This window comes from Columba livia, chromosome 15 (assembly GCF_036013475.1).
Source record: "Columba livia isolate bColLiv1 breed racing homer chromosome 15, bColLiv1.pat.W.v2, whole genome shotgun sequence".
NCBI lineage: Eukaryota > Metazoa > Chordata > Aves > Columbiformes > Columbidae > Columba > Columba livia.
Window position 1 is genome coordinate 8,011,973 of NC_088616.1, and position 14,075 is coordinate 8,026,047.

General features: G+C 52.8%; 1 protein-coding gene across 7 annotated transcripts in view; it reads left to right on the plus strand.

The window, feature by feature from the left end:
• RAB11FIP3 (RAB11 family interacting protein 3) overlaps nucleotides 1-12,109 on the plus strand; it is a 75,194-nt gene extending 63,085 nt beyond the window's left edge. For all 7 annotated transcript variants that reach the window (XM_065030949.1, XM_065030951.1, XM_065030950.1 and 4 more), the window contains 8 exons: nucleotides 452-545; nucleotides 2,381-2,484; nucleotides 4,241-4,381; nucleotides 5,059-5,140; nucleotides 7,048-7,185; nucleotides 8,087-8,242; nucleotides 8,655-8,795; nucleotides 9,533-12,109. In XM_065030949.1, the coding sequence (XP_064887021.1) occupies nucleotides 452-545; nucleotides 2,381-2,484; nucleotides 4,241-4,381; nucleotides 5,059-5,140; nucleotides 7,048-7,185; nucleotides 8,087-8,242; nucleotides 8,655-8,795; nucleotides 9,533-9,646 (970 nt within the window). In that variant the 3' untranslated portion in view covers nucleotides 9,647-12,109. The remainder of the gene's footprint in view (nucleotides 1-451; nucleotides 546-2,380; nucleotides 2,485-4,240; nucleotides 4,382-5,058; nucleotides 5,141-7,047; nucleotides 7,186-8,086; nucleotides 8,243-8,654; nucleotides 8,796-9,532) is intronic.
• The last annotated feature ends 1,966 nt before the right edge of the window (nucleotides 12,110-14,075 follow it).

Consider the following 14,075-nt stretch of genomic DNA (forward strand, 5'->3'; position numbering starts at 1 on the left):
TAATAGACAGTCTTGGTACGTTCATAAAGAAAGAAAGTGGAAAGAGTGAGCTCTTATCTCTTCCCTTGCCAAAGAGCAAGAACAAGCAATCATAGTATGAAGTCCCAGCAGCTTGTGTCCACGTCTGCACTTCCTCGTGGGGCACGTTCCTTCAGCCAGTAAGCAGCCATCCGCTCAGCCCTCATCTGGGCACGCTGGGTTGCTGGACGTGGTGGTGCAAAGAGCCGCTGCTCTGCCAGGGACCTGCCCCATGCCACCCTGTGCTGTAAATCCTGCAGCCCAGGAAGGAGTGGTGCTGTTCAGTTCCCTTGGAAGAGGAGGTGGCAGCTGAGGAGGGGAGAGAGGGGACTGTCTCCTGCAATAGCCATTGTCATCTGAGATCGCCATGCCCTGCGATGTACGCTCTAATGTTCACGTTCCTGGGGGTTGTGGTCGTTTGTCTCTGTTATAGACAGCTGCATCAGACAAGCGTGCTGTCCGTGGGGGTGATGGAGGAGTCTTACCGGGATACGCTGGAGTGTTTGGAAGAGGACATCACGGACAAGGTAAGAGCGGTGCTGTCTGCACCGTCCTGGAGCATTAGTGGCTTGTGATGCTCTGAGATCCCCAGGCAGGAGTTAGGCTGAAGCTTCTCTTGCTGTGCAGCTGGTGCTGGGTAGATCAGTGCCGGGGGGATGTCCAAAGTCCCCGCATTGAGGGGATGGAGAACGAGAGCTCCAAGTCGCCTGGCCAGGGTCCTGTGCTCTGTCAGGAGGTGGCAGTGGTGCCTTTTCCCAGGGTGGATGTGTCCTGCCCCGCTCGTGGTGAGGCTGGCGTCCCTCCAGCGTGCCGGGAGGAGGGCGTAGCTGTTTGCAGGCTGTATTTTCACTTCTTCTTAACGTAAGATCTTCTCAGATTCTGCTTTTCTGAGATGAGCAAACTCGCCTGATGTGAAACAAGGACTTCCTTTCCTTGGCACGCTCTTGCTGCTGCTGCTCGTGCCGTGGAGGTGTAAAGCTGATTTTGTTCTGGTCCTTTTGGGCTTTGCTGGGGTGTTACAAGAGACGGATTGTGGGGCAAGATGGGAGCGGGGCAGGAGCACAAGAAAGCTTTTGTTTGAGCACCCCTCGCTAAAAATAGCTAAGGGAAAGACAGGCCAGGTGATCCTTGAAGTCCCTTCCAACCTGTTATTCTTTGTTAAAGATAGGGGAGTTGTAGCTTGTGTAAATGCCTGTTGCAGTCCTGAAACTCCTTGAAAATGGCTTTTTAATTCTGGAATCACAAATAGAGAGCTGCATGGAGCAGCGTGTGAAAGAGAAATACGTATGTGTGTGTCTGCACTCGGATATAATTATAAGGCATAGAAGACCTTTAAGAAACAATTAAAAATCAACATTTTTCCAAGTCTGAAAGCTGAATAAAACACTCATGTTCCCTGAGGCATTTGGCTTGGGAAAACATGTATGTGCTTCTGGCAAAGGCCTTGTGCTCTGCATGTTTCTTTTTTTAGTACGCTTGCATGTTACTTGCCCTTCTCCCCGAGCGATGGTTTGGGTTTTGCAGACGTGCTCCTAATTGCCTCTATTTTATGATTGTTCTTGTATGGATATAAATGGGATTTTTGGGACCACCAGCTCTGTCCTTCTGCAGTTCCCCACCCACCCACACTCCTGCTTGGGTGGGAAGCAGAGGGGCACTCCCGGCCACCTTTGCTCTTCAAAGCTGTGCACTATTTAGGGAAAGTGAATGAAAATGCAAATACAGCTGAAATAAGCCCCGTATAGGTACAGGGAGAAAACACTCATCTCTGATCCTTTCCCACCAGCTAGCGTTGTTTCCTCCTACGTGACTTTATTCCACGTAGCTGTGAACCCAGGATCTTTCAGTCCCATTCCAGGCAGCGGGAGGTTATCCCCAGCCCCAGGGCTGCACTTGGGGGCAGCAGAGCTCTGGTGATCCAGCTGGGATCCCTCAAGACCTCCATGTAGGGTTTTACTATGAAGGGTATGAAGAAAGATTAAAGTGTTTGGCCCTGTATTGGTACATGGGAGACATAAAAAACTGAGAAACCATGGTATAAAAGGATGTTTTAAAAGGATGTTTTAAATCACAGCTACCTGATTCCAGTGGCAACCATCCAGTTTTAAGTAGCTGGCCCAGGAGCAAGCCCCAGTGATGGCTCCTGCAGCTCAGCCTGCCTTGCATGGCGAAGAGCAGCACACAAACAACACTGAGAGCTGTGTCAGGGTGACTGGCTCTAAATCAGTGCAAAAAAACAAGGCAGCCCTCGGTGGGGAGCACGGGCACGATGTGCTGGGAGTGGCGGGAGTTGCTCCAGCACTTGGTGCCAACGTTGCACCTTAAGCACAGGCAGCTGATCCTCCCCTGTCCTGTCGCACAGGTCATCTTTCTGGAGAAGCGGGTGACGGAGCTGGAGAAGGACACAGCCGCTAATGGTGAGCAGCACAGCCGCCTCAAGCAGGAAAACCTGCAGCTCGTGCACAGGTAAGGGAGCCTGGCTTGTGCCACGGCCAAAATCCAGCTTATCATCGCCTGCGGTCTCTTTCCTTCCCCCCACCTGTGCTGCAGCACCCCATGCCTTCCCCAGGAGCCCACTGCCTGCATGCAGGCAGGGCTGCTCTGGTGTTACCGGAGTGTGCAGGGAAAGGAGGCAGCAGGAGAGGAGACAAACGGGCAGAAAAAAATAGCAGGAAAACTTCACAGCTCTACCCTTGCTGATTCAATTCCACCCTGGCAGAGGGCAGCCGTGGTTAAATCCAGCCGGGGTTCAGGCTGCCTTCTCTGCACAAGGGCCCTGTGTGGGATCAGGACACCCTGCATGGGCTTTTCTGGATCTCTTTATTATCTTTTTAGATATGCTTCCCCACCCCGCATGTCCATCCTGAAAGGTCTCTGTGGAGCTCTGGAGCTCCAGGGGTTGGCTCAGAGGGTTGCAGGGGGCTCATGCTTCTTGGAAAGCGTCCCATTCAGTAAGGGTATATACTCCATACTCACTCAGTATAGACTGTTTCTGGCCCTTATTTCACCCATTAGGTCTGGCTGGAAGTTACAACAGGGTCCCTAATACCCACCTCTATGCTCTCCACAGCCAGCCTTGATCCTGTTGCTCTCAGATCCTGGCTGGGGTGTAGCCCTTTGGATCCCATTTGATGTAATCACCGCCTTAACTAATCTGGCAGGCTTCTCCCTTCCAGCAGTGTATTTACCCTCTGCAGATAAACCTGGCAGGAGTTTATCTATAGGGCTGTAAGACTGTTAAGTAACAATCTTGTCAGGGAACTGAGTGATTCAAACAAAGGTTTCTCTAAGCCCTGATAAACTTTGCAGCGGAGGGAAATGTTTTCACTTTAGTGGCTTGGCCCAGAAGCGTCAGTCAGCTTTTAATCAAGTAAATCCCCGAGTGTAGTTGTTGCTGATTGAGGAATAGGTTCCTCTGGCAAAAGCCTTCCCCACCTGCCCGTGCACAGCTATTGTGTAAACTCCAGCCCACCAGCCTCCAGGCAAACCTTGGCTCTCAGACACTGCTGGCACTGGGTGATATACTGCAGCACAGGGCTTGGGCTGCCCCTGCCTGCTCCAGAGGGGCACGTAGGTGTGCTGGCACATACCTCTGCCCTGCCTGAGCAAACATCTGCACCGTCACAGTCTCAGGACCGTGTGGAAATTGCTGTTTTGCTGGCACACAGAGAGGGCTGAGCTGTAGATCTCATATTTTTTGTTGGAGGTAGGAGAGAGTGAAAAAGAGGAGGATTGGGATGAGATTCCGATTAAGTAGCTTGTTTAGGGTGATGCTGTGGCTGTGACCCACAGGCTTTGGGTTATGAAGTTATTACCGTGCTTTCACCCTCACCCCACCCCCTTGCTGGCCTCCCCCTTAAAAAGGGGCTTGATGCAGCCTGGAAACTTCTAAACTAGACAGAGAGAATACCAGCATGTACCACCTGGCTTGTGTTATTTGACTGTTGTGTTGGTCAGCGATGGTGTCCTTGGGGATTTCATGGACCGTGTTGCGTTCCCAACACATTTTCTGGGATGAAGTGAAGCCCTTGTACATCTGCTGCTTGAGATGGTGATGGGTGCACTTTCCCTGAAAGGTCACCCTGTTTTACAGCCTGCTTCTCCCAGTTATTCTGTGGGGTGGGAGAAAGGCTGGGAAGAGAGTTTGACCCCTCCCTTGGGATGTCAGTGTGCTGGCATGAGCCATCAGGAACGGTTAATCCTCTCTCTCTCCTCTCCACAGAGCAAACGCTCTCGAGGAACAGCTGAAGGAGCAGGAGCTGAGAGCTGACCAGACCCTCCTGGAAGAGATCAAGAAGCAGAGAGAGCTGCTGAGCAAAATGGAGAGGGAGAAGAGCATTGAGATTGAGAACCTGCAGGCCAGGTGGGGCTGGGACAGGGCTGGGTGGTGGCAAATATCCTGGACCCGCATGTACACGCTGGAATATGCACACAGGCTGGCACTTTGCAGCTCCAGCCTTTGGCAGGGACAAAGTGCAGTGGACAGTGAGTTTAGCTTGGTTAAAGGTGTAACTAAAGTAACTATAAACCTTGAGTTTTGGCTACTTCTCCTGCCTTTGTTTCAAAGTCAATCTCCTTCTTGAACCTGGTCTCAGACACTTTGTTTGAATTTCCCTGATGCAGTTTAGATTTATGTCATATTCTCCATCCACGGACCTGCCCCATGGTGTGTGAATGGAGAGGCGACTTGATAGTGCTTGTTCAGATGCTCAGTTTGCTCAGACGTTTTCCACTTTCGTGTCTGCTTTCTGGTGCCTTGTGCCAAGGCTTGCTCATGGACTGATGAGGCCCTTGGCCTAAAGAATAGTGTTGGACCTGGCTGAGAAGGGCATGGCACTGGACAGCAGATTTGCCAAAAATCATGTGGATGCCCCTCTTATTCCCCTGGGAATAAAAATCGTGGAAGTCTTAGGGTTTGCTTTGAAAAAGATAAATTATTGCTGGCTGGTCTTGGTTTAATATTCCTAGAGATGTTTCAACCAAGTCTCCTACACTTGGGATCTCTGGGTGAGCTTCTTACACGTTTCTTTACTGTTGCAGGCTGCAGCAACTGGATGACGAGAACAGCGAGTTGAGATCCTGCGTCCCTTGTTTAAAAGCCAACATTGAGAGACTTGAGGAGGTGAGGACCATGTGTGCTTGGGGTGCTCAAGCCAGAACTGCGTTTCTGGCTTCCCACCTGCAGCCTCACATAACTGGAGCTGAAATTCTTGTCTGCACAAAGGGCCTACATGAGATCTGTTTAATGTAACGAACAAATCCTTTCAGAGCTTCTTCTGCCTTCCAGTCCCTGCAGACCTTACGTCGTACTGGAGCTATCCTGTACCGTTATCTGTGCAGATTCCCAGTGTTTGGCTTGGAAGCTGGGCTTAACAAACCCCCTCATCAATCTCTCTCTGACAATGCAGCCTGCGGGAAGCCGAGCTGCAGAGTGTGATAGTAGCAGCCCTGTCTTGGCTACTCAGGAGGGGACTCGTGCCCTCTTGTGAAAGCTTGTCCCCATCCCCATGGCTTCAGCCCACAGTGGGACAGTGGTCCTGTGAGGGAGGAAGAGGAGTGGGCACGTTTCATCTCCACATCCTGCCCAGGCAGATGTGCCCTTGCTGGGATTTACATGTTGAGTCTTCAAAGCGCTGTGTTATCTCCCAGATCCTCTCTCCGCTTGCCCTGCTCAGGGTTCAAGGCCGCGCAGCTGCTGACAAGGCAGGGGTGGAAGGCTTGCCAAGGCGCCGTGGTCTCCGCGCGATGGACGAGATCCTCATTTTTGAGGGAGAAATGTGGATTACAGCTGTAATATCTGGTACAGAGGCTGTGTCTGTGCATTTCATCTGCTCACAAGCTTTGAACCTGAAGCTCCATCTCTACCTGATGTGGCCACAATGAAGTGGTCTTTGTCTGCCTGGACCTTGTAAGCACAGTGAGGCTGGGGGCAGGAAAACCACTGTGGGTCTGAGGATAAATTTCCTTCCTGGTTGTGTTTCAGCCACATGAAGTTGGGTTTGATCGTTAATATCTGTGCAGAGCGGTGCTGCTTTTCTCCACAGTTAATAGGATTAATGAGGAGTGAGAGGTGCAATTGCTGCCCATCCCTGCCGAGGAGAGAAGCCCTGCCGATGAGCTGCCCTATTGTCCAGTGTCTGAAATTAGGATTTTGCTGTCAGTGTTGTGTTTCCTACTGGTGTGGTGCTTTTGGTGGAGCAGGGCACCCAGACCCAGCAGCTGGAGCTGCTCCTCACCTCTTCATGGCATGGACCACCCCATACCAGCGTTGTCTGGGGTCTTGTGCCATTTTTGGTTTTCTGAAAGCCAAAACCTTCCTCACGGAGAGAGCCAGGCTGTGAGCCTGGGGAGGGGATGAATTGGTCATAGGCACAAGGGTGCTGCTGTACAGGGAAGTGTCCTGGGCACCAAGTTGTCATCACCAAGTGACAAGCTTTACCTACCACCTCAGATGTTCAGTCAAGGCTTTGAGTATAAGAAGGGGACAGAGCAGGACAGCTGGGCTGGGTGTTTTACTTCCTGGCTTGACCTGTTCATATTCCTTCTTGGGTCAGTATCTGAAGCCAAGAATGAGCATCCCTAGAGTAGCTTAAGATATTGGATTCCTGGCTTTTCTGAAATTCAGACCTAAGGAGCCTTATGATTTAATGTCTCTTCTTGGCCTGTAGTCCCTGTGCTGGCCCCAGTTCCACCCAAGCCATGTCCCACACCAGCACCACACTGCCCAAAAAGCTGCACGAGTGTGGATATTTGCCTGTTTGTATTTATTCTGGAGTCATCTCTTGTATCCCTCTCTCCTAGCAGCACTATTTTTGGTGCATGGCTCTTCTTGTTGTTGCCAAAGCGCTTGGGCTCTGAAGTCCTCAGACAGCAAATGAAATCCCAGCAGGCAGAGTATCCGAATGCGTCAGCGAGAAGAGCCTTCCCCGCCGTGCTCAGCGTGTGCCGTGTCCTTGAGCGAGTGGGAAGAGCCCTGGCAGCGCCGAGCGAAGACTGGCCCTGTGACTGTTGCCTTCTGTGTCATTACAGGAGAAGCAGAAGCTGCTGGATGAGATCGAAGACCTCACTGTGCAGCTCACAGAGGAACAGGAGAAAAAGAGGAAGATGGGGGACAAGCTGAGTCAGGAGAGACACCAATTTCAGAAGGAGAAGGAGTCGACGCAGGAGGTAAGTAGAGTTGGCTGCCTGCCACAGCCCTGTCCTGCTGGTCCCCCAGATTAGGGTTGTGTGGGGAAGGTGGCCTTGGCAACCTCCCCAAAAATAGATACAACTGGAGCATTTGGTCCTGCCTGGGCAGAGGAAGGTGGTACAGCAGCTTAACTAGGTAACTCCTGTCGCTTTTGCCTGCATTAAAACTCAGCCAAGCGTGTCTGCATCTGCAAACCCAGTGGGGCTGTGCCACCCTGACCTGTTCCTGTGGGACCCATTTCTCTCCTGCGTGGAAGGAGTGATGGCAAGAGCACGGTGGTGATGGCCTGTGGAGCCAGTAGGCATTAGAAGGTGGGAGGAGAGGGGTGCAAGGCTGCTTGGCTGAGAACTGCCAGCTCTTGTGTGCTTGGGGGTGGAAATGCAGCCCCCCAGACACCTTTGTGGTATCTGTCTGGTTGTTGTTTCCAGATGGAGGCTCAAGCAGGGCTTGCTGTTGTGGAAGGAAAGGAGCTTTGGGCCTCAAAGTGGAAATTATTGTTATTTTGGCAATTCTGAGTGCCATCAGGTGAGATGAGGATTCACAGTGCTGTGGCAGGAGGGAGCTGCCCAAGCAGGTGCCCGTGTTTCTGGGAGGAGTCTGTGCTGCTGCAGACCCATAGCCAGCATCTTTGGTGCTCCAACAAAGTCTTTCTAGCACTGCTCTTGTGTATTTAAGTAGCTTCCCCTCTCCTGTTCATTAGAGGCCTGGGGGAGGGTGGGGAAGACATGTGCACCCCCAGGAAGGATCTGTTAATCCTGCAGTTGATGAGGCTGTTCCCAGCTGGAGCACAGCCCATCTGCCACACCAGTCATGACCAGCACCAGCTGCTGCACTTGGAGGACATGCAGCACTCAGTTGTCCTCTCCCCTTGCGCTGCAGCTCATTGAGGACCTCAGGAAGCAGCTCGAGCACTTGCAGCTCTTCAAACTGGAAGCTGAGCAGCGGAGAGGCAGGAGCAGCAGCTTGGGGCTCCAGGAGTACAACAGCAGGACACGGGAGACAGAGCTGGAGCAAGAGATCAAGCAGCTCAAGCAGGTATGTGGGGCTGGGCAAGGGGGGAAGCGTCTTGGCTGCTCGGTCTGCACAAGGGGTGACAGCAAGGACACAGGAGCGGTCAGTGGGGCCCCAGGAGCTCCCTGGCGAGGAGCTGGCTGTGGATCTGTCAGCCCACTGCTTTCTTGCTCTCCCGCCCTGGGACAGGAGGGGTTGGCTCCTTCCTCTGAAGGACAAGCATGTGCTCTCAAGATTCCTTCTCTCTACTTTGTCCCCTGGATCTCCACAGCACATCCCACGTTTCCAGAGGTTCTCCAGGCTCTGCCAAATTGGAGTCAGGAGACTCTGCTGTTCCTAGTGCTGTGTGAGCTGCTGCCCCTGCCTTCCCTGGCCTGATCTGCTCTGGGGACACCGTATGCTTCAGCAATGTTTCATGTTTGTCTGTTGTGAACAGGATAACAGGAACCTGAAGGAACAAAATGATGAACTGAATGGACAGATCATTAACTTGAGCATCCAAGGAGCCAAGAACCTCTTCTCAGCCTCCTTCTCCGAATCCCTGGCAGCGGAGATTAGCTCAGTCTCTAGAGATGAGGTACGTGCCACAGGGTACTGCTTACCTCAGACAGCACCTTCCTGGGGTGGCTGGTGCATCTTCTTTCTTCTCAGCCAATGTGGCTCCGTCTGTGCTACAGCTCACTCCCAAAATTCACTTTGCTCACTGTCATGCGCAAAGAAATGCCCAAGCAACTCCTTGAAGAGCTGGCAGGGCTTGCTGTGCCTGCCAGCCCTCCTGCCTGGGCACTTGTAATTTGCTGATCCTGGCAGCTCCGCTTTGCTTGCACTGTGACAGCTTTCTTCTTCCTGCGAGCACAGGCTGTGTCTGTCTGTCTGTCTGTAGCTGTTCTAAAACCCCAGGAAGCTGGGACATCTGCCCTGGTGATCTTGGCTTCTCTGGCACATGTTGTACCTGCTCTGTGGGTGTACCCCAGAATCTGGCGTGTGAGCCTATGTAAGCATCAGAATTAAATCTTTCAGGCCCCAAGAAGTGGGGAAACACACCTGGATGTTTTGGGGGCCAAAAGGAGGTGCGATGCTCCCTGCTTTCCTCAGGGTCCCATCTGGCTGAAAACTTGGGGAAGGACAAGAGTGAGGCAGAGCCAGCAGCTGAAGGCATTTTCCCTGGTCACTTAGAAGTGGCCAAGAAAATCCCAGGCCAGAGTGAAGATGGGGTGAAACTTCCATGGGTGCACAGAGCCATGAGAAGCCCCACTCCTGTCCCTGGGCAGCGACAGGCAGCGATCGCTCACTCCCTTTCTCCCTCCCTTGCAGCTCATGGAAGCAATTCAGAAGCAAGAGGAGATCAACTTCCGCCTGCAGGATTATATCGACAGGATCATCGTGGCTATCATGGAGACGAACCCCTCCATCCTGGAAGTGAAGTAAGGGCGGCCAAGAGCTGCCAGCTGCACGCTCGTCGATGGGTGTGGATTTGGTGCTCTGAGAGGATAAAGAGGGACCTGAAACATCTTTGCTCTTGATGAAGGCACAAGGAAGCATCACGTCAGATCGGTGGGTGAATTAGCCAGCGGACCAGGGAAAAAGAAAACCAGCAGCAAGGCTTTGTTGTCTGACTCCATTATTTTTAAACCTTTCTGGTTTTGAGGGGTCAAAGGGAACATGGAGAAGAAACACAGGCAACAGACAACTGACAGAAGGACCCGTGTCAGCCCCGCTACCCGTGAATCTGGGAACCATCCCGACAGCAGCATCAGCCCCCCTGGCACATGGGGTGCAAACAGGAGAGGGTTTCTCTGAACTGCGAGATAACGGGACGGAGAAGGAAGTGGTGAAGCCAACGTTTTCCCTTGCTGCCCTATCCAGCCCAAGTATCTGCTTTGCCAAAGTGTCCATGACACACTCTCTCACTGGGGCAGATCTGGGAAGGAGGGAAATGTGTCCCAGACTTGTAGAGGTGTTTTTTGTTTTGGTTTGGTTTTTTAATTAATTTAATGCAAATGTCCTCATTCAGCTGGCACAGTTAATCCTCACCCTGCCGCCTCTGCTGGGGAAGGGGTTGTGAGCAGTGAGCTAGCTGCCTCCTCTCTCACTCGCTGGTGGCAGAAAGAGGCAGGGGAGCGGCTGTTTTTGGGACAGGGCATAAGCGCACTTTGTCACCTGCCTCCTTATTTATTTTTGCTGTCTGTGGCTCACTACCGCCGGGACACCTCAGTGTTGACAGCTCCTCCTCCTGCTCCTGGCTCTCCTGCCTGCGGGTGTCTGTTGAGCCGGGTGGCGCTGGGAGGAGAGGTCCTTCCACCCCAGCTGCAGACACACGGGTGCTGTCTGTCCAGCCGGCAGGGACTGGGGAAAGGCTGTGACTCTTCAGCTTGCACTAGAGGCTGGTCCTGCCCATCTCTCTCATCCCAGTTAGGCTCACCTGGCCTGGTGTGGGGGCACAAAATGGCCAAAGGTGGTTGAGGAGCCACAGGGGAGAGGGCTGAGCTCTCTGCATGGCCTCCCAAGGACGCTGGCCTGGGGGCAGTGGCCTGTGCCATTCCCACCGGAGCAGGGCTCTGCTGGTGATAGCTGCAGTCCTGGAGGGAGAGGCCCCTGCTCTGGCTGTCTTTCCCCACTGCTGCCCTGCACTGCAGCAGGGGATGGAGCAGTCGCTCTCATTTCTCAGCCCCTGGGCTTGAATCTCTGTGCCGTTGGGGAGAGGAGACCAGAGAACACAACAGCAGCTCCCTGGGAAACAAAAGCCATGTTTACATCAGACAGCTTTTGGCTTGCTGGCACAAGCGCCCGTGGTGCAGCGTGACCCCGGGGAGCAGCCGCTTTACCCGACCTGCTCCTCTCCAGCTCCCGGGAGGAGACAGCCAGTGACCTCCCGAGGATCCGGCTTCCCCGAGTCTGTGAGGCTCTGAAGAGCATTCCTTTGTCCTGTTTGTCAGGTTTTAGAAATGCCAGAGTGGCCTGAAAGCAGAAGCCACAGCGCTCCCTTGGCTGCCGCTGGTGGGGGGGTGCCTGCTCCTCCCCAAAATGCTTCCACGCATGCGGCACATCTCTCTTCCCACGGTGGCAGAGGAGCCAGCTCATCATTTGGCTGGGAGAGGTGGCAGCTGCCGCAGCCTTAGTCCCTGCTGGGGGGTCCCCGGTGCCTCGTGGGGGTCCCCTGCGCTGCTGGCCCTGGGGGGATTGGCCATGCCACTGCTGCCATGGCCCCCCCTCTGCAAACGCATCGCCTTGGGTGCTCAGCTCCCCCGTGGCCTTGTGCGAGGTGCAGCGGGGTGGGGGGTGAGCCCCAAAAACCTTGGGTGAGGGGGCACCAGCCCTCCCCGGCATCCACTCCCCTCCCTGCCCCGAGTCTGCGGGAAGAAGCCACGTAATGTACATTTTCCAGAGAAGCTTTGGGTGTAAATCAGTGTATACTTGGAGAGGGAAAATTTTTCTATCTTGTAGAGTAGGTATTTTTATAGAATGAAGGTTGATCATTTTTTTAATACTTTAAAGAAGAGAGAAATGTATCTGTGTATACACAAAAGCATATATATATATATGTATAAATATATAAATATTGGAGATCTGCCTTTCTCGACTTGGGATCATGGATCCCCAGTTCAAACAATCGTCTTTTTTTCCTGTCGCTCACAAAGAGGTACTGTAACTGTAAATAAGCACCGGGAAAAAATTTTAAGCAAACAAAGCACTGACTTGCACATTCACCATGCTTTAAAGTCCCTATGGAAAAGATAAAAAAAAAAAAACACAGACAAAAACTGTACTTCCCGAAAATGTTCCTCTTTCCCCACCGGTATGTGAAGGAAGTCCCCAGAAAAGAGGCAAAACGGTATTGTCTTAAATGATGTATCAACTCTTGTCGGATTAAAAGCTGTTACTATTCCTGCCCAGAGAGCTCCTTTCTGCAGGCGTGGGCTCTGCCCATCAGAGCATCCCGGTGCTGCTGCCCCGTGGGGCTGGACGAGGTGGAAACACCCCTGCCCTGATGGGTGCCCTGATGTTGGGGGGATGAGGGTGGGGGAGGCTGGACCCGGCTGGATCCCAAAGGGCCAAGGGAGCCAGAACCTCCCCCTTGGCCAAGCCCTGCAGGTGGGACCATGGGGGGACTTGTCCTTGGCTGTCCAGATGGGGTGAGGGATCTTTGGAGGTGGCTTTGTCCCCCCCAGGGTGCCCTGCTGCTCTGTGGAGTTTGGGGAGGCTGAGACGGGGCCAGGCTGTGCTTTGGCACTTGGGCTGTGCTCAAGGTGAGGACATGTGGGGTTTTCCCTTTTCTCTACCAAACCCCTCCGAGCACTCGGCGGTTCTGAACCACTCTAAAAATCCCTTAAACGCTGTGACCCACCTCGCTAAGCTGCTCCACGCCTTCTCAGCTCCCTCCGCTGCCTCCCAGACCCTGTACACTGCCCCAGAGGGCTCTGATGTGCAAAATACCCTCTGGATTACTCCAGACTGTTGCTCTGAACTCCGCTGAGCAGCCCTGGAGCTGCTGCAAAGAGCTCTGAGTGCCCCTGCACACGCTGAGCTCTCCGGAACACCCCAAATTATTTCAAGCTGCTTCGTGCTCCTCTGGGCAGCACTGAGCTGCTCTAAAACACCTCTGAGCTGCTCTAAAACATCTCTGTAGTGTTCTAAATTGCTCTGCACCCCTCTAAGCAGCTCTAGTGTGCACCAAGATTTCTCTAAACACCTCTAAAAAATCCTTTAAAAATTGCTCTGAAAAGCTCAGCCTCCAGCAGCATGATGCTGCTCTAGAAAACAGGTAAGTAAATGGTTCTGGGGGCATCCGTGTGGTGCTGGGTCGCTTTGAGGAGCTGTAAACCACCTCTGAACAGCTCGGAGCTCTGGAAGGACGGACCTTTGGGCAGCACTGAAGCGCTCGAATTGCTCAAATAGCTCTCAGGCTCCTCAAACCAGCCCTAAAGCACACCAAGATACTAAAACTGCCTGGAGCGGCTCAAAGTAGTTCTTAGAAGTCCTCTAAACTCTTCTAAAACTCCTTGAAATAGCTCAAAATGGATCCTAAAAAACGTCTTGTAGCAGCTCTGAAGCACTCTAAGCCTCTTCTGTGTGGCTGTGAAATGCCTCAAGTGCTCTAATGTGCTCCAAAAGGCCCCTGAAGTTCCTCCGGACCTTTCTAATGCACCTCTCAACAGCGTTAAAACTTTTCAGTAACGTCTCTGAACGTCTCCAAACAGTTCAAAGCCACCCCGGACCCCCTCCAAACAACACTGGAGAGGCGTAAGCCACCATGACACAGCTCCATGCTGCTCCAAACCTCATTGAAAAATATTTGTTGCTGCTCAGATGTGCTCAAGCTCTTCTGCGCACCCTCTGAAAAGGTCTCTAAATGTCTTGAAACCTCTCCAGCCCCTTCTAAGCTGCTCCAGAAAAGCCCTAAAAGCTCTGAAGATGTCCACATCCTTCAGAACAGCTCCAGAGCTGATCTGTTCTTGCACAGCTTGGTGCTGTGCTGGCGAGATCTCTGAGCAGCTGCAGGCAGCTCTCAGTTACTATTTATTAGAAAAAAATAAATGCCTTTAAATACATGTATCTGCAATAGGGTTAGAGATTTGTAGAGCTTTTGTAGATCCAGATTCCTCAGGGAATCTGAGCTGCATCTGAAATGCTGCTCTAAATGCCACTGATGAGCTCCAGCTTCTCCCTTTGTTACGGTGGGATGCATGACCCCCAGGGCGGCAGCAGCGCCCTCCCATCCCAGGCCTCCCTGCATCCAAAAAGCCACAGAGCGGCTGGTGAGAGCCCACCCAGCCCCTTCCCCAGGGAGCCAGCAAACACCTTCAAACACCCTCAAAACCTGGCCAAGACCAACATCCTGTGTCCCCCAGCAAGGACC